The sequence below is a fragment of the Falco rusticolus genome, chromosome 14, assembly GCF_015220075.1.
Source record: "Falco rusticolus isolate bFalRus1 chromosome 14, bFalRus1.pri, whole genome shotgun sequence".
NCBI classification, from domain to species: domain Eukaryota; kingdom Metazoa; phylum Chordata; class Aves; order Falconiformes; family Falconidae; genus Falco; species Falco rusticolus.
The window spans coordinates 15,696,133-15,721,203 of NC_051200.1; the positions used below are offsets into that span (position 1 = coordinate 15,696,133).

The window sequence follows — 25,071 nt, forward strand, 5'->3', positions numbered from 1 at the left end:
ATCAACGAATGATGGAGGTGTTGAGGGCACTTGCCCTGCTGATAGTCCGGAATCCCGTCTCACAGTGAGGATGTGCTATGCAAAGTGTGTGTCAATAAAAAGACTAAACACGGTCCAGGGAAGTCTTACAGCCTGGTAGTTAATTTGTTCTGGGAGAGGGCAGAGGGTGGATTCATAGCTATTTAGGCAGAGGGAATTGGATTGTGCTCTCCTACTTTCTGGGTGAGTAAACAAGCTAGAGTGTAAAAGTCATAATGTCACCCGTTTGATGACTAGTTCTCCAGTGTGTTTTTCCAGCTGCGACTGGCAAATCTGACCCCAATTCAGCATTCTGGAATGGCTTGCAATTTGGTAAAATTCCTACCAAAAAACCAAACAAAAACAAAAAAAACCCACACCAAACTATCTGTTTCTTCCTATAACACGGAACAAGAATGGTATTTTTATTTTCTGAAGATTTCTTCAGTCATTTAAACAGATCCATCAAAGAGGAGAGAGAGAATTGCTTATCCAGTTTATCAGGGATGGAGACAGGTGATCTTTTCCTTCTTGTTGATGTTACCTACTTAATACTGAATATGATACAGTCTGGCACAGGAAAATCCTTTATGATCCTGGCCATGTTTGGTTCTTGCCATAACTTATTTATCATCTTCCTCTAAACTCTTTCCAAAGTCCAGACGCTCTCTTCTTTATTGTGTACACATTGTCATACAAAAAAAAAAAAAAAAAACCCATACCCAAAACCTATTTACAATCCTATTTTCCTCATTCCTGAAACCTCCTAACCTGGTTGACTTGTTGGAGTGCATTTCATGCATTCTTAGCAGATAGGCTGAAGGAAACGCCTAGTTCACTTGCAGCTAGAGGCTAGAAAGCATGTAGGGAGTTCATGAACGTTGCTTGTCTCCTCCTGCAGTCGCTGGAGAGTGTACATAGCCTGCTGGGGGAAGGATCCCAAACTGCCGGACGCGGCATGACCGTCCCACGTCTGGAAAATCCTACTGTTGTAACACCGCTCGTGACAGTGAGTTAAGGTAGGAGAATTCAGTGAGAATTTCAATCTATGGTCACTGACTTTCTCAAATGTTCCCCCATTTGAAAACTACTTGCAAAAAGAAAACGCCTGTTTGTTAAATTGTTGCTTAATACTTGGGAAGTGGATTTTTTAATTTTTTTTTTTTAATTTAAACTGGTTTGGGCTGCATGAAATAGAGAACAGAGAGTTCTCTGTCTGATGATACAGCGATGGGAGATGAATACTATTAGCCAGGGTGGGGAATGTGAAAAATATTGTAAAGTACTGTCACTTGTGAGCAGTCAACAATGTCTCTTAAACCTGTGTTGAGCATGAATCTTTGTCCACCTGAAGGACACGTAACTTTTAACAATTACACACATCATTGCCATGATGAACCCATTCTGAGAGTAGTGTGAGGTGAGCTGAGTCTGTTTCATCCTGAGCTCCACTTCTGCTATATTTTGACAACAGCTTGTGGCAGACACAAATTGGAAGGATTTCTGCCGGTTTTTGCAGACTTCCTGCTGGAAGATGGAAGAATGGGAAATTCAGGTAATGAAGACCACAGTGCCCCAAATCTAAGTCCTGAGCCCTGGGACATCAGATTTCTCATGTGTATATGGTCACTGAAAGGACTGAGATGTAACCTGCGTTATATCCAGCCTTCTTATGAGTGCTTGTTGGGAGGCATAAGAAGTTTTTAAGGGAAATGAGAAAAAAAAATAGATAAATGACCATTCTTTCTGTAAAAAATTGTATTAGCATTTTTTTATTTATAATTGTTCTAGCATTGTGGTCACAATTCACACAAGTTCAACAGCTGCTACACACCAATAAAGGAGCTTACAATTAATGTCAGAAGCAAGTTAAGCATGTTAATAAAGTGGCACAAAGACACAATGGCTGGCTTGCACTGAGTGAGGAACAGGAAAAAGAGACCTCTGGGCCAGAGGTAACACTTTTTAAATTGTATGTTGATCTGTAGTGGTGGAGCAGTGTAGGAAGAGCTGGTTTGCTTGCTTGCCGTCGAGGTGGCATGATGGAGTCCATTCTCAAGCCATATGGCTGCTAATGACTTTGCCAAGCTTTTGCTGCTTGGGTTGGAATTTTCAATGGCAAGTGTTGGCCTCCAGCTGAGCAACCAGAAAGTTTCTTCACCTAAACCGTGGGTTGCTTTCTAAAACAGGACTGGGAAAATATAGTGTCTTTTCCTGTGCTTGAAGTTCTTCCAGTTGTTTGGCTGGGTTGTGCTTGTTCCTGCTCCCCTCATGGGCCTTTGGAAGGTGCCTGTAAATTGTGAGGAAGGGTTTTCGGTTTAAGTTTTCTGTGTTTTGGAAAGTTTGGTCAGTTTTAAAGTTCTGAAAGATTGTCTTCTGAATCAAAAGGCTGTTATAGAGTATCCCCATGCATTTCCTAACTGGTGACCAACCTGTATGTGTCCTATCCCCACCGTTGTGTTTAGGTGGACCGGAGGCTGGAGCCACAGAAAGGATGCAAGAAGGACGATTTCTTAGATGAGGACTGAGGAACTCTAGAGTTTGAATGTGAATTGGTAGTTGACAACAGGTGATTAGGGCTAGCTGAGCAAGGGACCATGAAGGGGGGAGAACTGAACAGAGAACTTGGGGGAGGTGGAGGTAACAAGCAAAACCAGACATAGAAGCAGATGATAAACAGGGGCAAGAAGTTTGTAGATGAAGGCTTAAGCATAAAAAGGGTTAGATTACAGCTAAATAACCTTAAGCCTCATATTTCTGAATATCTGAATACTGGGCTTTGCAGCCTGAGCAGTCCTTTCATGTGTAAGAAATAGACCGTCTTTGCTGCCCTTTGAGATGAGTGCAATGTTTACTGGGAAGTTTCTGAGCATTAGTGTGTGTGTGGGGGGTGTTAGAAAATAAATCAGATAAATGTATTGGAATAGGTTAAGCAACGCTGCGTATTGTAGAGTCAGTGGGATGGAAACACCGATCTAATGATTCAGTAGGTTTTGTGTGATACAGCTGTCTATTGGCCAAAGGTTTCCCCGGTCTCTGAAAAACAACAGCCTTGGTTTTGCTACCAAGGTAAATGTTGCTGTTATGCTATGTGGTGTGATGAGCTGACAATGAGACTGGAAAATTTAATAGAAACAGCAGGCACTTCTCACAACATTCCTAACCAGAGCATTGCTAAATATGATTCTGATTACAGCAGAACATATGAGCTCTGGTTGCGGAACTAGCTCCCCTGCGGATAGAAGCTACATAAATGCATAAAAACGATGCTTTTCCAGGGCAAGCAGTGATGTGCCTTGTCCTACCCTTACTATATCTGGCAGCAGAGATTTTTAAGGAAAACGCGAAGTCTTACAGTCTTCTGTTGCCTGCAAACTCTTTTCAAGTAATTCCTGCCTTAAATCCCTAACTTCTGGTTGAACTACAGTGTGTGTTTTAGCAGACTAGCTACTAAGTTATAAGCAACTGGCAGACCCACCATGTTGCTAGGTAAGTTGTTTTGAACGAAAAAAGGTTTTTTGGTTTGGGTTGGGTTTTTTTACTTGAATTTGCCACAATTTGAGTTTCCAATAATTTAATCTAGTGTCTTTTTCTAACAGGTAGAGCAACTAATTACTCTTGGAAGTCTTTTCCTTGTGGAGGTCTGTGCTGACAGTGATCAAGGTACTTCAAACTTTACCTTATCTAAAGTTGTTGTTGTTGTTGTTTTAACCTCCAATGAGTATGTTTTCTTGGTTGGGGTGGGTTTTTTTTCCCCCCACTCTGTCAATATGTTTTTTGAACAACGCAAAAAACAGAGTTGGGCAAAGCATTTTGATAAGTTCACCTGGAACTTCACCCACAGCTAACACCACCTCTGAATTATTTGTCGAAGTGCTTCAGTTCTTTCAGCGCAGTTCCATCCTCAGGTCATATTTGCACGGTACTAGGTCCTAAGTGCAGGGTTATAAAGGCAGGGTGAGAAATGATGGCTAGTGGATAGATGTGCCCATTTTATTCTTCACTAGAGCAAATGCTATGGTGTTGACAGGGAACTTATACAAGGTTGGTACCCGTCAGGCCCTCTGCATCTCTGGACCATTCAGTGCTTTCAAGGTACAGGATCCCTTGCTAAGGCTGCGTATTGTGCAGTTACATCAAACTTGGAACTCACCAGTAAAAGATACTGCATTGAATGAGTTAAAGACTAATTGTACTCAATTTGTCTGATTGGGAGACGTGCACTCCCATCACAATTCTGAAAAATGTAGTATGTATTTATTGAAAGGTTTCTCCTTCTATTTTATACTTAAAAGTATTTCATATTAGAAGTATATAATAGGGAAATGGGTAAAGAAAAGGTGTGTGGAAGAAGCAGAAACCCAGAGAAATAATTTAATCTTCCTAGTAACAGTTCTTCTGGCCCTGCTAGTTTCAGGAGAGAGATGGGCTCACCACTGTCTGTGCACTTTAAGTTGAATAGTATTTCTCTGACCAGTCTGGGTCTTTTTTTTGCAGGGACTGTTCGTCGTTGAAAATGGAAGAGACAAGGAAGCTCTCTCCAAAGCCATGTAAAAGCAAAGAACCTGTGAAAACAGAATGGGGATCTCAGAGTGTTGTATTTACATATTTTCAAGGGGATATTAACAGCGTGGTAGATGAACATTTTTCTAGAGCTCTAAGCAATGCCAAGAACCCACAAGACCTGAGCGCAAAGCACAAGGGCGAGACTGCTGTCCTGAAGAACGGTGAGCTGCTTTCCATGTCTGAGCATGGTGTTAGATGGGGGTGACTAGCTTTCGCTAAGGAATTTAAGATGCAGTGTGCTTAAATGTGGAACTCTGCACAAACAGAAAGCAAGAAAATCGTGCTGACAAAGCCCTGGATTATGTAGCTGGGACTTGTGGTAAATCCTGTGCATGCTGGGTTGCTTCTCAAGTTCTTCATAGGCCTGTTGGCAGGACCGGGTCCTCACTTTTCAGATAAAAGTCTCCATTGCTGTCAGATGCATTAAGTGCCTTATGACTGACTTTGTTATCTTTGCAAAAATATATTTGTCTAAGCTTGCAGTTGTTAAAAACCTGCCTATGCTAGTGGCCTATAAGAAAACAAATGTAATATTATTTTAAAGTATTGGTGGTGGTGCTTTAGTCTGCTTTTTATATGAATTTGTGATTGATTTTTAAGATGAGAAGCACTAAAGTAAAAATATATTTCTGTAAAAATGAATACGCAATCTGGTGGCATTCTCATCCATTGGAATTTGCCTTGGAAAAAAGTAAGAATTGATGAGTCTTCAGATGCTTTCTTTCTCTTTTTAAGTAGATAACATGTCTCCCCATCAGTGGAATTTCTCTTCACCTTGCTCCAAACCATATCCATCATCTTCTGCGACAAGCATGCCAAATTCTGGTCTGAATTTTTCTGCTGCTGGTATGGCAGGCCAATACCAGCCATCAGCTCTGCGGAGTCATCCAACGCAACCTGCGGATTTATGGCCCTTCCCTTCAATTGGGACTCCCAGTCTTACAAGTTCAGCGTATCATCATGCCTTGCCTGACCTGCACGTGGTAGATGAACCGATCTCTGGCAGGAAATACGGTTCTCTTCTTGGACTTCTGGAACAGGAAAGGTGCCTAACATCCATGCAAGAATGTACCATGAAGCAACACTCAAGTTCTGCTTGTATGACTGGACCTGCTAGGTTACAAAATATAAGTCAAAGTTCAGCTCCTGGGGGAGGTAAGGAAATACCATCACTTTATTCTTTGGTGGCATCATATGTAAAGAGACAAAATAATACCATCTGTTTCTAAGGCTCTCAAATTGGAGCCATCTTCAGCCCAGCTCATAGAAATTTTTTTTCAAGAGATGACCCATGGTGTGTAGTGTGTTACTTTGGATTGATGAACTGTATGGTATGGCTTAATCAAAAAATACGCATTGCCCACTTGCACAATATTTTACCTTCTGGCTTAACTTAGGGAGGTATTTTAACTGAATATAACCATTATTCACAGTGCTATCAGGATCTCTACCTTAGAGGTAGAAGGTATGGTGTGTACCACATGCTCCTGTATTATGACCAGAAAGGGATGGCCAGGTAAGAGCCCTGAGCAACCTATCATACTGTGTAGGGCGTTACTGGTGCTCTGAATTCAGGATGTGACACTGCAGCCCTTACCAGAAAGGTCAGGGGTTTCTCTCCCTCTCCACTCTCTTGTCTGTAGCTGGAAGGATTAGGGTAAAGGGGCTGGTGGGCCCACCTTGCCTGTTCTCCCAGCTAATTGCTTTTTTAAAAATTTTTTATTAATTGCGTGTCAAAGGCTGTGTTTGCTCTCTGCAGTGGATTTCCCAGAGCTAATGCAATTCACGCAGAAGCGATGGTTGTTGCTTATTTATTATTAACAATTCGTAGGAATCCCAACCCTTAGGTACTACCAGCACACACAATAAAGATGGCTGGTGAGTCCAGGCCATTTCCCAGGAGCTTATGACTCCATAGTATCGAGGTGTCCTGGATAAAATTGCTCCGCTGTGAGTAATTTCTGCCTTTGAGAAGCTCTCTGGGATCAAGCCTGCTGGCCAGAGCCCTGGTGCCCTGTTCGGGTACATCTGCATTGCTGTTCCTGGGCGTTACCCAGATAGTCAGCTTGGCACCGGTCTCCAAGAAAAAGGGTTGTGAAATTGTTTTGGGAGTCTGCTGGAAAAATACAGTACATCCTACTTGGTGCTTCTAGATAAAAAGGACCAGGCACGTGAAGAAGCAATCCTGAGTCTTAGGTTTTGAAAAATAACCGGCTGTGGAATACCTACTAGTTACCCCGTTTCTAATCTGCATCAGCAGGAATTTGGCAGAATGGGGGCTAAAACTAGTATTTATATCTGCAAGCAGTCTTATCCACAGTCCTCTTTCGAGGTGTTTTGCTAACTTTTTCCTGCTGGAGTGTCTAATGCCTGTCTCTGTGCATAGAAAAGGGCAAGTATGTATGTCTTCAGCTGGAATACAAACTTTCTGCTCATGGTACATAGGTAGATTTAGCTAAGGCTGTTTGTGTGTGTGGCACAGGCACGCACCCCAGACTTCGTGCAGCTACTAAATGTCAGTCTACTTTAAAGACAACGTCTGGACTTCTAGGATTTAATTTAAGAACACAGTTAGGTGCCCTTTTCCCCCAAGGGGGCAATGTGGGCCTATCGAGGCTTGAGAGCCCCAGGAGCCAACTCCAACAAAAAAGATGTTTCATGAAACTAGTCTTGGGATCAAAAAAAGGGGAGCAGTGCTAGCAACAGTGGACTTTTTTTTTTTTTTTTTTTCTTCTTTCTTTTCCCCTCTGCAAAACTTCAGCAAGAAAATGAGCGGGGAAGAATTGAAAAGGAAATTAAATAGCTTGATGTTCCCCAGCTATCGTCAATTAAAGCCTTTTCTTTAAGGCTGTTTGCAGGGCCTTTCTGAATATTTGGGGAGCTTCATAACACCACATGTATAACGCCAAACACGCTAATCAAGCAAACCAAAAAGAACAGATAAGAAGTAGCTGGCCCATGTTCACAGGGAGGCTTTGGCAAGCCCCTAGGATGTGTGCAGCTAGTCTGGCTGTGCGAGTCCCTGTTTCTTGGCTCTGTCTGTTAAATATACTTCTTGTTGCGCTGTGTCATGTTTAAGAACAGCTGATATTTATATTTGTGAAAGTGTATGTTGCTGTACCAGACAGCACAGAGCTCCCCAGCACCTGTGCTATAGGCTGGGCTGCAAAAGCACAAGGTTTATTTAGGAACTACTGTCTACTTTTAGCTCTGTGTTGAATCTCTGCTCATCTCCAGTATTTTATGGTGGTTTGTTGTTTTTTTTTTTTAAGAGAGGAAAGCAAGCTCTTACCAAAGCTCAGAAAATCCCAGTGTAAGCCATGGCACTGCAGGTGAGTAACAAAACCAGCAGATTTGGAACAAAACAGTGCTCACTTATGACAGATAGCTGCCTTGCTTAAGCATGCGGAATTAAAGATGCTTCCCTGCTTGCTTCCAGACTGTATTTCAAAACCTTGTTTTCTTCCCACCTATAGATACACCATCTCCTGTAATTACATTAACAGAGAAGAAGGAAAAGATCCTATTAAAATAAGATACATGATTTTCTAACCCCATCTGCCTTAGTTTTTGTGGTTTGCCATCAACCATTTCACGATGCCTATTTGGCACTGGATGTCAAAGTTTCAGATCCCAGAAAAATAGGACAGCTCTTGCTTTCTATCTCAAGCACCGAGCTTCAGGCTGAAGTCCCTGTTGGACCTGTGTGCTAGATTACTGCAGTTTTCACCAGCAAGCCCACCACGCTGCTAGAAGAGTTGTTCTAAGAAATTATTCCTGAAGTATTCAGGCTTCCATATTTTTATTAGTCTTTGAGACTGTCATACCCTGATGTCGGTTCTTTGACGTGCAATGTTTTGGGAATACTTTGGATGGGTCATTCTGGTTATTCTAGTAAGGGCCATCTTGCATCAGACCCAGAGGTGCAATTCTGTTTCACAACATCTGAAGAGATTGCGTGGACCGTGCTGTTTGACTGTCCTGATACTGCTGTGTCTTTCAGGTATTCAGATTCATGACAGAAGACAGGATTTGTACTTCTAGCAACTGGATGTTTCTACTTTATTCTGAAAGAGAAAGTTCTTGCTGTGAACTTTTATTATTTGCAACTGTGAATCAAGAAGAAATGAACTGCAACTATTCTGTGCTTTTTCTCTCAGTTGGAAGAATACGTGTATTAGTTACTATTCGGGGAATGCAAAATCATCTTTTTCTACTCACTAAATAATTTCTAATAGCAGTGGTATTAAACCTGACAGTATGTTGTGAAGAAATACTGTCTACTTCAGGCTTTTCATGTAGCCCTCTTGAAAGAACTCCTAGCACTTTCATCCTTCTGTGTTTTTGTTTACCATCTCTTGATAAGAAGCACAATTTTTATTCAATGCAGTTGATAACTGATAAGTGCAGGGATGCAGTTTGCATAAATTCAGTGCTGCAGCTTCTTCGCTTAATTTAATATCTCCATATCGTTTAAAATAGTTTTAGACCATGGGCATTTAGACCATGAGACTTACAGATCAGCAAAGCACGTTATTCTATTTGTTTTGAAATACAGTAATTTGTGATCATACTCACATTCTTCAGTAACTATATAATATGCATATGCCCAAAGACTATTTTGCTTCCCATAATATATAATCATCCTCTAAAAAAAGGTGAATTGACACTAGATCTGGGATGAAATGTGGATCCTCATGGGATGCAATTAAAATACCATTGACCAAAAAGCTGGAGGTGGGAATGGTCTATTTTCCCAGTCTCTCTGCAGGTATAAAAAGTTTGTGGGGCTGAATTTTAAATTACTGAGTTTGAAAGGCTTGGCCACCTGAACAAGGAAAAATCAATCCCTTCGTGGTAACTGCATCCCACAGACCTCGGAGTGGCTGACTGGGGGTGGTGTCTGTGCTCCTCTGTGCAGAAGTGGCAGCTATGAACTGTATGTCGATACTGCACGTTCAGATTCGTACCCCGTCCGTCGCCGTCCCCCCCCCCCCGCCCACCTCACTTCACCACTTGCCCTTGGCAAATATGTTTGTTGAAGCTACTGTGAGTAAAACCTCATGTGACTGATGTTTAGGTTTGTATATGTAATCCCTGCAGTAAGAGAGACGGCTTAGCCTTTATGGTAAATCCTAAGGATAAAAAAAGATTTGGGCGGTTGTTCTTTTCCTTCTCCATTATCTATCGATTTATTTACTATAAAGGAGCACAATTAACTTTTTCTGACAGCTATATGCAATTGCTTAAGGAAATTTGACCTTTGAGATCCTAGAGCTTGTGATTTTGTAGGACAAATCCTTAGCCAGTATAAGTGTTTGTGACCGTTTACACCACATATCTCTATGCTGCCACTGGTCTATGTCAGTTATAATACCCTGTGTAATTTTATAAATAATCTGAGTTCAGCAACTTTAGATGTTTATGGTACTGTCTTAAAAGAAAAACTGAGAAAATATCATCTTGTACCTTCCAAGTTTGCTCTAGCAAATACATGAGTTAGACCAACCTGAGATCACATACAAGTGGACCTATTTTAACTAAATTAATAAAAGGTAGAGCAACATCCTGCCCTCCCTATAGATGAGCACTGGAAAATCACTTGTTCTCAATATTTCTGCCAAATTGCCTTTTTTCTCCTTTAAGTTTAGGAATACCTCCCCAAGTAGTTTTCTTCTGCCATCCCAGATCACTTAATTCCCTGATTTTTAAGGCTCCATGGAAATATAATCTGACTTTCTCTTTGGGCCGAAGCAAAGATTTCCAAGCCGTACTCTGTACATCTGTCTTACTAGTGTGTGCTGTGATTCCAGTGGAGTTACTGCTTCAAAATAGTGGAGTATTATTTTTGCCTCCCTCTGCCATTCCTCCTAAAGGAAAATGCTTAAATAATTTCTCTCTAAGGTCTGAAAAGACATATAACAGTATATTTCTATGCTCTTAAAAGGTTTTCTTGGAACGGTTTGGTCCTGTGCGTGTCACAGCTGGGAATATTCAAGGTGACTTATAAAAGCCTGTGTTTCTGGTGAGCTGACCAAGTGGGGCCGGGCAGTGCGAGGCAGGGAAAACACCCCTTGGTTTTATAAGCACATGACTTACTGCAAGGACACCGAGCACCGGCAGCTCTGCCTTGAGGCAGTAATGCTTTGAGCCACTGCTGCAAGGTGTCCTCACCACCTGGTTGAGTGTCACATCTGGGAAAGGGAGCCAGTGCCCGGGCAGCCCCAGGGCTGGGGGTTTATCCTGGACCCCCCCGTCAGCGCTGCGAGCCACGGTCTGGGCTCCGCACCAGGCACAGGGGTGCCTGCTCTTCTCCCCAGCTGTCAGAAGAATGATGGCTTTGGGGCAGAGGGCAGGGGGCAGAGGCTCTTACTGCTCTGGTGTTTTATCTTGCACCACCTCAGCAACACGCACCCAGAGCATGCCTGGGTTTGTCAACGTCTCTATTTTCTTCTGCAATAAACATAGTTAACCTACCTGTGCAATTTGCCTTTAATGATTTAGTATGAATAGAGGTTTGACCATTTCACAGAAGTTCCCTACGTTAGGTATGCTTTTATACGTATATTTTATATATATATATAAAATTATATATACATATATATTCCTCTATGCTATTGTTTGTCCAGAGGGGAGTGTTTCTTGCTTTTCTGCCCAGGCTAGCGCCGTGCTGCCATGCTGCCGTCACGCTCCAGCGACGGGGTCTTCATTCCCATTCAGTGCCTGCGCTCTTTCGCTCGGGACTTGGCAGACGGCACGCTGCCTTCAGCAGCCGCCATCTGGTACTTCCCACGGTTATTTTCGGTTCCTCCTGTGAATGCAGCAGTCGTGGTGGTGATGGGAGGAGAGGAGATGCAGGAGGTACCCGTTTCAACAGCTTCCAGCTCTCCGGATGCTAGCGCACCTCTGCAGAGACCACACAGACGGACAGAAGGACAAACCTGTGCCTCGTGTTGCATTTTCTGGTAATTTGCTGACCCTGTGGGAAACCACTGTTTTCCCTCACTTGGGTACTGTTTCTAAAGCTGTAGTCCAGGAATAACTTCTCCGCACAATTTTTCTCCTATCTTTTTCTGATGGGCGGATGAGCTGCAAACTACATGCTCTGGGAGCCCTGTTCGGAGATTAATGCAGAGAAAAACACTCAAGTGTTTCACGTACCTACACTGTGAGGAGTCTGGGGCTTTTTTTAATAAGCCACAGGAACTGTTGTATGTTTTTTCACTGTGCATGTCCCAGGACAGACATTTTCTTTCGCCCCTTGCTCTGCTTTCTCATGTGGGATGGCCCTGGTCCAGCTCCTCCTCTGATGGTCAGATAAACCTGGTGGGTGGCTGGGAGCAGCATAGCTGGCTTAGCTACTCCACCTCATTTTAGTCACTCATTAGTAGTGTTAAAAATAGTCCTGGACTGCAATGACAAACAGGAGAGATTCTTTTGTATTAAAGAAAAACCTAAAGGTTAAAAGGAAGGGGGGAAAGCAGGAATGCTACGGGGTAACTCAGCCACAGTTTATATGGCCTCTTCTGGATGTTCATTGCCTCTCTTCCCCACCAGCCTAGCTTTTTACTTGAAGTCAGTCTAGCTCCAAAATATCCCAGAAACGTGATGGAGGTATGACATGAGTTTGCATTTGTGTTATTCCTAGTTTGGGATGCGCAGCTGAAAAACACACATTCTCCCGTGTGCACTTGGGCTGGAGTTTGCTGGGGAGCTGGGCTGTCTCGGGGGTCACCAGGAGACGGCTGGCTGGCCCCAGCCCAGGGGACCACCAGCTCACAGTGGTGCAAGCAGTGATGTCACCTCGGAAAATGGTCATGGCTGGTAGCCCTTACCCTGGAGTTGATATCCCTCATCCCTTTTAGAGAAGAGAACCCAAGCTACTGTTGCTTTCATTTTTGTTCCGGTGTCAATTAATTTGTCCCATCACAGATGAGAAAGGGACATCTCATGTACCCACGTGGCATGTAGCCTTTGGTAAGCAATTACTTGATCACTGGAATTTTTTTACAGTCTTACAGTTTTTAAGCCTCTTTTCTGGCAGGCTCTGCCAAGCAGGACAATCCTGTTCCTGGTGAAAAGCTCAGAGTTGCACAGCGAGGCTGACATCTGGCCAGAGCATATCAACGCTGGTGAATTTGCAGCTGTCTGAACGGAAGGTGTGATCTGTGCCCTGGGCCATGCTGCAAAGGTCAGGAAATAGAAGTGATGTTTGCAAGTGTCCAAACTTTTTTTTTTTTTTTTTTTAAATAGAAAATAGTCTCAGAAGTGGTACATGGGGAAATTTCTCAAAGCATTGAAGAAAGCAAGCAGTTTGGGGTAACAGAACAGCGAATTCGTGGCATCCTTCCCTTCCAGCACAGAGAGCAGCACAGGTAGGAAAGAGTTCGCCACCTGACCAGAGAGGCTCTCACCTTCACTCATGAGTGTGACAGCTCCTCCTTCCTGGGTAGGTGAGCTCCCAAATCCCCCCAGGAAAAGGCAGCCAAGCCCTTTCTATGACTTTCTGAAAGGCTGGACCAGCTTGCTTCGTTTGCAAACAGCCCCACGGCTGGGCTGGGCGCAGGGAGCCTGGCTGGCTATGGCTGCTGCCTGCAGCCCCCCAGCCGGGGGGTGATCACAGGGGTACTGGAGGGGAGGTTAGGAGGGGTGCTGGAGCCAAACCTGCCCACCCCTTCAGTACCTCTGCTCAGAGAGCACAGTGCTCCACATGCCTTTTCCAAAGGTGGTGTCAGTAAAAGTGCCTCTTACTGGGGTGTTTTTTGGTGTGGATTTGGGTTTTTCCCCACCTTCGGCAGATTTATGACTAAGCAACAACGTGGCTTTGGCACGGATTGAGGCAAACCTGAAATAACTGGCAGAGGTGACTTTCCGGGAAGGGTAAAAGTATTGTCGCACCCCTTTGTCCTGTGATCTGTTTTCCTTTACTCTCTGGTTCAAAACACTGAGTGTTTTGTGCTCAGGGCTCTAATCCACTTAGCTGCTGATCCACCGTAGACCCTGGCGCTCCCCTCTGAGTTATCACATATCATTACACTCGGAGAATTTCAGCAGAGAACCATGCAAACCTGTGGGTTTGGTGCCTTGGCTGCTGGGAGGAGGATGCTCTCCTAGTTTCAGTATCACACACCATGTCAGAGGGCTGTGTGTTACCGCACTGACAATATTGCTGTGCAAGCAGCTTGGCTGTGGTTGCATCATACAGATCATGATTTCATTGCTGAGGGGGTGCAAAGGTGGCTGAGGGGTAGGAAGTCAGTGGCTGGGCTGCAGCATGGAGCTCTGTGGGCCAGCTCAGAGGATGCTTTTGGGTAGCTGCAGCCGTAACAGAGCTGGCTGACCCAACCTGGCTGTGAACCAACTCAGATGCAGTATTCTCCAAAACATGGTCTGGCAAGACTCCCCTCTGAGCCAGCGTGAACCTGGCTGAGCTCATCAGCACCCATGATGCTGGTTCACGCTGTCCCCACAGCCTGTTTTCTAGGTGGGGCTCAAGGTGGGTGCACTGCTTGCCATGAGCAAGGCTGGCCCCCCAAAGCTCATGCACCCCAGAAAGGTGGCTGCTTCCCTGACCTCCATCCTCACCTCTGTCCCCCCCATCACCCCAGCCTGGGCTTTGCAGGCTCTGAGTTTGCGTTTGAGCAAAGCAATTTGTATTTTCCCCATCTCTCTTTCTCCATGCGGTGAACGCTAGGTAGAGCACAGGGCTATAGAAATACTATCAAGCAGTATTTCGTACTGAAATACAACAGTATTTCATCCCCTCCTTGCTACCTTTCTACCTGAGATAGGGATAAAGCAACAGCTCTCTCCCACACAGCACAATTGTAATAAAAAAGTTTTTTATGCTCAGCATTATAAATTACTCAATTGGCTCCAATACTGTATGTTTACCAGAGGGAAGTGTCACTTTAGGTAAATGTCTCTGCCAAATGAAAAAACAAATTGAGCGGATGGAAGGAAACTGAATGTACCGAACACCCAAAGAGCATCTCTGGTAACTGAGCACAGCTTAAAATAATCTTGTACCGGCTGCCTGTCGCATGCCATCTCCCTGTGCCTGGACGGCTGCGGGTGACTTCATCGGCAGCACCCCCGCACGCACGGGCTGCATCTGTTACCCCATGTTCATAGGCTCAGAGATGACCCAAGCCTTGCAGATACCACTGAATGATATGTTAAGGGACAATGCTTTGGTCTGGCCTTGCAGAAGATCAACGATTTCTTGGTCTTTAAAGATTCGTTTCCATGAAAGCCCCAAATGTCCTTTTGTCCCAAAGTTTTGTGGACCCCTTCCAGCTACTGGCTCCATTGGGTCTGGTTGTGGCTCTGGAAACCAAGACCTCTGGATTTGTGTAGGTTGTAGAGCAGTGTAGGCTAATGCAGAAAAGCCACGTTCCCAGGAGGGCAGGGAGAAATGGTATTGCTTCTTGTGGACTACCCAAATATTGTCAAGTCTCAAGTGTGTGCCTGATAAATGATATTTAACAAAAGTCACCATGTGCAGCTCACTGGCGTGAGGAATGTTGTGCACAATCTGGGTACCACGCTCCGGAGAAAAACACAAGGGCTAATTAAAAATGATGGGCAATTAAGAAAGTCCTCCAGCTGGACTTTTTGATGTGTAAAGGAGGTGGTTTTTTAAGGTAGAATAAGTAGATTTCAAGGCAAAGCTCCTTCCTGGCTTTAGTCAAGCTGTCACATAACTAAGACATTTGAGACGTGTGATACTATTACGGTTCCACCTACCACACGGTGTTTGTTGTGCTGGATTTGTGTCATGTTTTAAGAAAAGATTAGCATCAAAACACCCTTTTCCCCTGGCTAAGGTTGCACCAGTGGTTGCTGATTGTAACTGCAAAGAGCAGCCAGGTACTGTTTTGCCTGTGAATCACAACGGTGCTTTGCTAGAACAGCAGCATCAAGGACTGCGCTGCCTGGCGGGTGCGTGGCACTCGAGGTCTCTGCGAAGCACAATGATGTGTGATGTGCTCTGAGTAAAAGGGCTGGGGCAGGAGGGGCAGGGAGTGTTTCCACGCTGCTCCATGCGGGCTCTAAGCACCCTCTCTTTGACCTCTAATGTTTGCCGACAGAGTGTGAAATGATTGCCCAACGCCTGCTCTGGGCAATTTGGACTGTTCTGGGTTTGTCCAGATATGTAGGACCAGGATCATGGTTGCACAGTTTGTCCTGTTTCTTGGGGGAAAAAAAAATATTACAGAGAGTTCTGTTTATTAGATGGATTTACAGTGCAAAACCCATGTGTATCATCTATAAAGTGACATATTGAACAGAGCTGGTCAGCAGGGCTCCTTTGCCCCCCAAGCCAGGGCTGAACTGTTAACAGTGCATGACTTACGCCTGCGCGGGCAGGGCTGGAGGATGAGCCAGGTCTGATAAGGAGGCCTGTAGGTCTGGTGTTCCAAACACACTGCTACAGACCTCTTGTCTCGGAGGAACACCTGTGGGACCATGTGACAATGGGGAAAATCAGGTGCAAAGCCACAGTGGAGCTCGCAGACATGGGCAGGCAGCGAGTTGGATGCAGCAGGCATCGTTGTCCCGCAAGGCAGCCCCATGCAGCATCCTCCTAGCACAGGCGCAAGTGGTGACCCCCCCCCTCCCTGCACAGAAACCCATTGTCTGCCCACAGGCTTTGTAGTGCTATCCCAAAAAGTAGTTTGTTGTTTTAATTTTATTTTTCTTTGCTTACACAGGAAAGCAGCCTGGAAATGGTTTTGAGGAATGACGGTTTGGGAAGCAGCTCTGACATCATCCCGCAGGGCACTGGTGCTGCCCAGGCTGCAGCAGGCTGCCAGGCTGGTTTTGCTCTAAGCAGATTTCCCACACTGACAGGCTGTAGGGCACAAACAACTCTATAACGGTGAGTAATGAGAATTGCTGCCTATCTCCATGCAGGAACGCTTGGGAAGGGAGGGATTTCAGGAGAATAAGAGACTTCACCTCCATGCCTGGGAAAAATGCTTTCTGTGGCTTTCCAAACTGGGGAGCATTCCTCTGTGCGCATCCATCCCCCTCATCTCTCATGTACGCAGCTGCAGCACGCACAGAAATTTACTTTAATGCAGACTGAAAGCCCAAGGATTTTCTGTCGTCATTCTGGCTTTTATGCTTATGAAGTCAGACACAAACTTCCTCGCATGCAGTGGTGCATCAGGAGTTGAAGCTGTGGCAGTCCTGCCCATGCCTCCGACTTTGTTTATGTCAATAAGAGCAGGAATGTTGCACATCCCTGCAGACACCACTAAAGGAAAAAATTAGTGCAGCTAGTCAATCTGGCTCTGTTTGAGCAGTTCTGGGATTGTGTTCTGAATCTTTTTAGCAGTCTTGAAAGGAGGGAGAGAAATCTGTAATTACATCAATACATACGTAAATGAGCATCTGCCACAGAACCAGTTTTGCTTCTTTGTGTTAAACACGTATTTCTGTTGATGTGTTATATGTGACATATTCTTTGTATATAAGGGTGTTATTAAATTGGATTTTGGCTTGATTTAAGCAATTAAGTGAGTCGAATCATTCTATGCACTTGCAGGATTTTGTAAGCTGTTATGTTGGCTCTTGATGTGTGTTCTTGGGACTGCCTCTTGGCTAACAGCTACTTTTATGATTTATGATTTATGATTATTCAGAAGTAGGTTTGGGTAAATCATTCGGGTCAGCGTTCAGGTTTTCACTGACCAAACGTGGTTGGATGTGAAACTAAGAGCCCTTCTTGCAAGGCTGCGTTTGGATTCGGTTTGTTTCTGAGCTTCTCTAAGAGCCCTTCTGAAGCAATGGTTTCAGTAACTTCAGTCTAATTCTTCGGTGGCTCTAAAATCAAGTAGCTCTGTTTCAGTCACCTGGCATACAGTAAAAATACTGAGAGCCTGAAGTGTTTATGGCATGAAAGAAGATACTGTTATTTCCCAGGTAGGAAATTAGTCTGGTCTTGCATTTCCTGAACACTCAGCGCTGCCATTTATTTCATGGATAAACATGATCCATTATTCTTTGTTTCTTTCCAAAGACTGGTTCAGAGCTTGGACATCCCTAAATCTCTCTTTAAAAAAAAATATATATATTCCTAGCTGATCTCTTTGGGAAAAAAAGATCGTATTGGTGATTTTGTTGTCTGTGATCACTCATTCTGCAGTGGCACTCCACAGTGTGCGGGGCTTGTGCATTGGACTTGGATGCTGCTGGCGTGGGTGGCAGGGTCAGACGATTTGCTTCTCTTCTTCCTGAGGTATATACTCATTTTTTCCTAAATTGGGAAATCCAGCGGTGTCATATGGCTGTCGGGAAGGATACTAGGTCTTGCCTCGTATATATTTTGGCTGCAGCAGGTTTCCACCACGTGTGCGTAGTCCCCTGTGTCATTGGATCATGCAAATGCTACATCTTCCTTCCCTTTTGCAGGCCATTTTATCTCCTACCTTGTGTTGCTTCCACCTCTGCGACAGAAGGAGAGTAGGAGCAGTCCAAACAGCAAGGGTCACCTCTGGCTGCTTTTGCATATTATAACGCTTGGAGATTATTAGTGCTATTAGTGGTACTTCGCACGCCTGGGGATATGCCATGTGTTTGCACATATGCAATGAAGTTTGCCCCTGGTTTGTGGGTGGATTCGTCATGCTGCTGGTGCTTGTGATAGATACATGGTGCAGCTCCAGGGTCACAAATGTCATGTCGTGATGCTAGTATGCTATTGTGATGCTAGTATGGTAATTCCAGGAGGCTCCATCAGGGCAAGTCTCATCTGCTGTGTAGATGCCCAGAATGAAAAGATGCTCACTGATCCTAAAGTCTTAAACATCTGTCACACTCGGCTGCCGCTGCGGTCTTCAAACATTACGTTTGCTGTATAGACAGCAAAAGACACAAGTATAAGAAATGGATTGAGGCAAGGAATATGAATATTGCCTTTTTATCTGATGATGAACCAAGAAGATATTTGGTAAAGCCACCTGCAATGCCCCATGGAAGAGAGATAATGCAAAGTTCACACATGCTCCAGGCGCAGTGCTTTGCATACGCTTTAGTCCTCAAAAGGAGACGGTAACAGGTTGCATGCAAGCCAGCTCTTCTTCCGAAGGTCCTGGCTCCCACAGCTCCCACTGCTTCCCAGGCAGCCACGCTGTGTCCCAGAGCTGCCATCAAATGGCGCAGTGTGGGAAGGAACTTCCCATAAGGTTTAGCTTGAAGAAGCGCTACTTTACCGTATTGCATCAGTACAGCTAGTGAATTCCCACTGCTAAGGAAACGAAAACTGTAGAGCAGCTCAGCAAGGATCAGACAGATGGATGAAACGAGGGGAAAGAAAGTGTTTCTGTCGCACTGTGTAACCAAACTGTGGTGCTCCCAGCTGAGGGATGCTGTGGGGGACAGCAGTATGCACAGGTCTCTTCTAAATGCAGCTCTCGGGATGCGATCCCCAGTGTAGGGAGCCACAAACAACCTTTGATGGGCATGAGGTAGGTCCTTAATTTTGTTGGTGGAAGTTAAGTGGTGGGCACTGGATATTTGGCCTTAATGTAGGATGGCTTTTATACCTGGTGGCTCCTGAGCTCCAACAGGTCTGGTCTAGCATCATAATCCAACCCTCAGCTTGTGTAATGGTGCGTGCTGAGCATCATGCAACTCCATCCTGCATCCTCTAACACCGTGTGTGGGAACCGAACCTGCCAGCCAGCGCGCTGCCAATCCAAGGGAGACTTGCTGCCCTGCCACCACTGAACCCTGCAGGGACACCACAATTCAGGAGCAGCAGCTGCTGAGTGTTTCCTTGGATTTAATCATGTCCCAGAGCTGCTGAGCGCTGGGGCTGGGTGTTCACTGAGGCTGTACCCTACTGGGCTGATGTATGAAACGCTCAAGGGCTCTTCATTAATTTTGTATGTTAATAACCCCAGGACAGCTATGTAGGTTCCAGAGCATTTAATTTCCCATGCAGAGCTCTGGCCTTTTTCCTACCTGAGGCATAATTTTATGAATGACTCACTGGCACCTTGCCACCCAGCAGGAGCCGCTGCCTTGCAAAGGATTGTAATGGCAGCTCTTAGGGAAGAAATTTCCTTCTCCTTCAGGGAAGGAGGAGAAAGTTGACCCATCCTATGAACACTGGCTATCCACAGGCTGTGAGGAGGCCACGGCAGCTGAGGCTTTGGGTGCCCCGTGATCCTCCAGGCCGTGTTGCTGCTCCTGTGCCGTGCGAGGAGGGGTAGGCATGTCCCCACCTGCATGAAGGGATTCTAAATTGTGTTTCCTCCTGAGCCCTTATACACCGCTGGAGGGGGATTTCTCAGGGTTTCTGGAAGTCTGCTCAGAGGAAGGAATCGGTTGCTGCAGAGCTATTTCGTGTCACCTCTCTTCTGACATGGAAAAGTGTCCCTGCACCAAGGTGGGCACCGTGTCTGGAGCTGGCATGGCTCCACGATGCGTCTGCCCGCTGGGGTTTCAGTTTGCACGCCTCAGTGTACACAGAGCCTTGGCCTGGACCATCCTTTGTGGGTAGAGATGGTTTCGGCTCCAGATCCCATGGCATGGCTGGGACAGCTCACTTGTCAGTGTGTCCGGGTGGGCTCCCACATCCTCGTTCTTCAGAGTAATGCAACTTGCTTCTTACCTTGACTTCAATTCAGTGGGATTTTTAATAAAAGCAGCTAGTTATTTGAGGAGGTTCGTAGAAGAAGGAACATCACATCAGTATCGTGGTGGTGCCTATGGTTACCTGCCTTCTCTGCTGGATGCTGTGTGTGATAGTGCCTTTGGCCACGACCAAAGAGAACCTGGAGAACCTGTCTGGATTTCAGCAGGAATGGTGTTTGGCAGCTCCTGAAATGAGCTAAAAGGACATAGTTGGGTCTAATAGATATCCATTGTCTAGTGTTATTCATATATGGCCTTTCCATGCGGTTCTTTGCAGGCACCATGAAGCTCAAGCTCCATCCTGCTGGAAGATGCCTGTCCATCCTTGCCATGCAGGGAGGAAACCTTGCTTTACGTCTTCTCCCTTTGAGCTCAGGTATGTGAAAGAAGGTGATATGAGAGCTCTGGGTTTGTACTGAAACGCTTGCAAGATTATTTGAAGACTGGGGCTCATTCTTAGAGACCTCTAAGAATTATGTGTTCCTACCCTCTAGGACAAGTTCGGTGGGTTTTCTGGCAATAGCAGACCAAGAAGTCATTTCTACCACTAAACTCTTCTGAGGCTGTTTTCAGTAGCAGCGGTGCTCGGAAAACGAACCTAGTAAATATTAGAAGAAGATTGTGTAATTGCCTGGTTTTGTGGTTCATTATAGTTTTGCATGGGAGGACACTGTGATGTGAACCTACTTTCAGTTCCATTGATGTTCTTCTCTTGCAGAACATCCCCTTCTGAAAGATCCTGCTGACCGCCCCAGAGGCTGCATGCTCTCTTATTATTTCAGGCACCGCAGGAGGGAATTGGGGGGAATTCACCTTTCTGCACCAAATCCAGGCTGTCGCTTAGAAACTCTCTGCATCACGTGGCACTGCCACAGACCACAGACCTTCGTGGTCCAGGGGGCCGGTTAGTAGAGATGGGAGTTGTGTACATGCGGCGATACTGAGACTCAGTATTGCATGATGTCATTATTAGCAGTGATTCGGCTCAGTTCTTTGAGAATTAGGGTGAATTCAGTGGTCAGGAAGCCAGGCAGGGCGGGTGATGCTCCTCAGGGGCTGCACTGCAGAGTGGGAAGTGGATGGGATTGTGGGAGGGCTGGGACCTTGTGGTGGGTTGACCTTGGCTGGCTGCCAGATGCGTGTTCCCCTCCCCCCCCCCCAGCCACTCTCTCACTCCCTTTCCTCTACAAGATGTAGGGAGAAGGTAAGATGAAAAAGTTTTGAGATAAGGACTTGGAGATCATAATTACTGTCACATCCAAAACAGACTCAACTTGGGGGGAAAAAAATGGATCTGCTAATCCTGCAGCCTCACCTCGAGATACAATCTGCTCTGAAATAATATTGCTCTGAAGATTAGAGCTAGCACGGTGTTTCTTTTCTGTATCCACTGAATATTTTGGGATGTTTCCACCTCTGCATATTTACTTTCCCCAGCAGCAAAGCTGCTTCATTTCACCAGTGATGAAACGAGAGCAGCTGACTTATCCAAGGTATTGTGAGCTGGACACAGGCAGCAAGGGAAAGCCGGTGTCCTGTCTGCCAGATCTCTCCACCTATACATCCAGCGAGCAAAGGCCAACAGGATCCGCATCCCGGCCGGCTCCTGGCCCGTGGCAAGGCGTGGAGTGGCTGATACTAAGGGAACCAGCTGGGATGTGCTCTGGGTTTGCTTTCCTTTCTCTCAAACCACTTACCCTGTTTCTAGTACGGTTCCCCCAGCTTACTGTCACGGGGCTGACAACACTGAGCACTTACGTGGGCAGATTTCCTTGTGGCTCAGCAAAATGGTGGTAGTTTCTTGAACCGCTACACGTTCATCTTCCCCTCCCTGAATACTGGGAGGAAAATTGTCCTTTTTTTCTGTCCTTATGGTTAGTACCATTTGGGTGTTTTCCTTTAACAGGGTATTTAGGGTTTTCTTTTCACTGTTTTGCAGCAAGTGGTCATTTCACCGTGCAAGTCTCTCTGACTGCGTCACGTCTGTGTAATAGTTCCCTCCAGGTGTGCAGGGATTTTTTGGGCCAAGTATTTTCCACTTTAAAATAAAGGTTGCCTTTCTTCTAAAAGGGAATTACAACCTCTGGGGTTTGTTGACTCATTCAAGCGAGTGAAGAGAAGCGTGTCCCCCAGCCTGGGCTCATGAGAAGCTGCTCTGGAAAGGAGAAAGTGTACTCTGAGCGTGTTGCGTGTCCCCAGGCCAGCTTTCATCAGCTGGCATGGTGGCATGGTGGGGTCCAAGGGGAGGTGGGGATGTGTCACCTGGGACTCTGGCTGAGCCTGGGCACCAGCAGAGAAGCTGGAATCCCATGATTCTGCAGTTTGATGTCGGGTTCTGTCCCCTAGACTCATAACTAGCACCCACCCATGAGGCATGTAGCTCTGCGTCCAATTTATTATGTGTGAGAGATATTTGGAGGAGTCTTTTCCAGATGCAGCTTGTTCCTCTGGTGTGACTTGATCCTGGGGGACCTGCATGTGAATGATAAATTTTAGGTTTTTAGCCCCATACCCTTCTAAAACAGAATGCTTGAACAAGCCGTGCTTTTCTGCAGCTCTACAGGGAAGTTGTCCACATCTTATGGGAAAGCTCTGGGAAGGATGAAGCCTGCTGACACACTCCGCATGCTTTCTGGGGGTTTCCAGCCACCAGCCCCTCACAGCCTGAGTGTGGTGGGACAGGAGCCGGAGCAGAGCTCCCATACCATGAAGCAGCCCTGTGAGAGGGACCGGGGCCGGGTGTGGGGCTCCCGGCACGGCAGCCACTCTGTGGGAACTGCCTGGGTGCATGCCTGGCCCCTGTGGTAAATGTGAGATGAGCTGAGGTGTCTCAGCTCTCTGCAAACAGGCTGCAAGCTCCGAGAAGTGCCGTGCATCTGCCGGTAAGAGTGACTTGTACCTAGAAACGGCAGCAGATTTGCTCCCAGCATCAGTGGTACGCAGGCACCAGGGCTGCAGCATCTTCTGTCGTCACATTCCTGGAAGGATGGGAGATGCCTTGCTCGTGCATCATGGCTATGATTCACCTGGGCTGGAGCCACTTCTTGGAAATGCCTCTCTTCTGAGCTGAAAAGGGCAGAGGAGATCACTGCAGCTGGCATATTCAATGCCAGACCATCAGCAGGTACTATGTGTGGCCAGATCTCTTGACCTCATTACTCATTTCCAAGTTTGCAGCACCCTTTGCAGAAAGGATGGTTAGCACAGACAGCTCAGCAGGGTGTTTGGAGACCTGCACCTCTCTGGGCAGTGACAAAAAAAAATTCAAAGCAGGTCTTCCTGGTGACAAGTGTGTCTGGCTGTGATGGAAATGGTGTGCCAGTGGGCAGGAGAACTTGAGCTGCAACACAGCTATTTGCCACTGGTTCCTTGGAAAGGAAATATCTCCTCTAGCAAAAGTATTGGTAGAACAGCTCATCTACACAGTGACCATGGTTTTAGCTTTCCCACTGTTCAGAAAGAGAAACATCTTAAAGAGCCTCATGTCGATGGTTCTGGTAGCACCATCCTGCTGCAGCACTGCTGTGGGAAGTCTCCATCCCTCATCTGGTACATCCCCAGGGCACTGCAGGGAGAGGCAGTCCCTGGCCTCCAAGACACAAGCTTGACAGTTGTCATCGTGCTGCCACCATTCTCCTCTGCAGAAGCCCCCCCGAGCCACTGGGACCACTGGTGTGGAGGCAGGAGTTTGGGGCTGAGCCCATGGTGCCTCATGGCCCATGGTCATGCAGTGTGGTGTGCTGGCCCACAGGCCACCTCCAGCTGTAGGGGCCCTGCATGTGTGGCGCATGCCGGGATGCTGCTGTGGAGGAAAGCAAAAGAGAAAATGAATTCCTGGTGTGCTTCAGCACTCCCACTTATCACACACAGCTGCCTCTGCACAGCTGAGGCATGTAAGGTGTGAGCTGGGACTGGTGCCAGTGGTATCCTTGCCCTCATGTCCAGGTGTCTCCCCTGACCTCTGCAGCTGGAGCTCCTTTGCTTTGGAGCACTGAAAAGAGGGATCTGCCCCAGCGGCCTGGGTTTAGTTCGGGAGGTACCTTCTCACCCTGTCAGGATGGTTTCCATAGCACCAGGGATGCTCTTCTATTTCCACTTCTGCACATATTGTTTCCTATTGATTTTACTAATGAGGAAACGCTGAGCTAATCTTGCTGCTCAGGTTTCTGTGTGCAACCCATGAGCAGCAGTTCCTACAGAAGGTTGTCTGCGCCACTGTGGCCGTCAGCAAAACCAGCTGTGTGAGGCTGGGGCTCAGCCTGGACCCAGGCTTTGCACCGCCCGCCTCTGGTCACAGCAGCGGGGCTGCCAGGCTGGCTTGGGACTGTCACTTGCTCTTCCCCACCATGGCTGCCAGCGCAGCGCTAAGCCAGACCTGGGCTCTGTCCCTGCTCCCGTGGTCTGTGGGGAAAGCAGATGTGGCCGGACCTTGAGGAGACACACGCCAGCCATGGGGCACTGCTTCCTTGGCCGTGCAAAGGAAAACCTGCAGCCGAGGTCTGTTCAGGCACAGACATTCCTGAAACACCAGTGCTTTATGCAAGTCATACTTAGTCTCTTCTTTAAGCAGGTTTTGTCCTTGGCCTGAGCGCTAGGAGCATGGTTATGTTGGTAGCAGCTTTTGCAGATTGAGTTTGCTTTTCTCCCCACAAAGCCCCTTGCCCTGCAGCCTGAGGACTACCTGAGCTGGGCACACGTGCCCACGGTGCAGGGCAGGTGATGCTGCAGGCGTGCTTGGCTGCAGGGCTCCTCGGGAGTCACCTACGGCATCTTGTCCCAGCAAGGAGGCCCGTCATTTTTAGCAACACCTCCCCAGGTGGCTGCACGCAGCAGGGA

At 46.4% G+C, this 25,071-nt stretch overlaps 1 protein-coding gene across 1 annotated transcript; it reads left to right on the forward strand.

Annotated features, from left to right (window-relative positions):
* The first annotated feature begins 790 nt into the window (after positions 1-790).
* VGLL1 (vestigial like family member 1) lies at positions 791-11,060 on the forward strand. The gene is made up of 6 exons (XM_037408578.1): positions 791-1,037; positions 3,618-3,681; positions 4,516-4,745; positions 5,323-5,739; positions 7,857-7,916; positions 8,588-11,060. The coding sequence occupies exons 3-6, from the start codon at positions 4,535-4,537 to the stop codon at positions 8,626-8,628; spliced, it is 729 nt and encodes a 242-aa protein (XP_037264475.1). The 5' UTR covers positions 791-1,037; positions 3,618-3,681; positions 4,516-4,534; the 3' UTR covers positions 8,629-11,060.
* The last annotated feature ends 14,011 nt before the right edge of the window (positions 11,061-25,071 follow it).

Coding starts and splice junctions, on each gene's coding strand:
- VGLL1 (XM_037408578.1), top strand. CDS start 4,535: ATGGAAGAGACAAGGAAGCTCTCTCCAAAGCCATGTAAAAGCAAAGAA. Junction 4,746..5,322: donor GACTGCTGTCCTGAAGAACG/GTGAGCTGCTTT, acceptor CTTTTTAAGTAG/ATAACATGTCTCCCCATCAG. Junction 5,740..7,856: donor AAGTTCAGCTCCTGGGGGAG/GTAAGGAAATAC, acceptor TTTTTTTTTAAG/AGAGGAAAGCAAGCTCTTAC.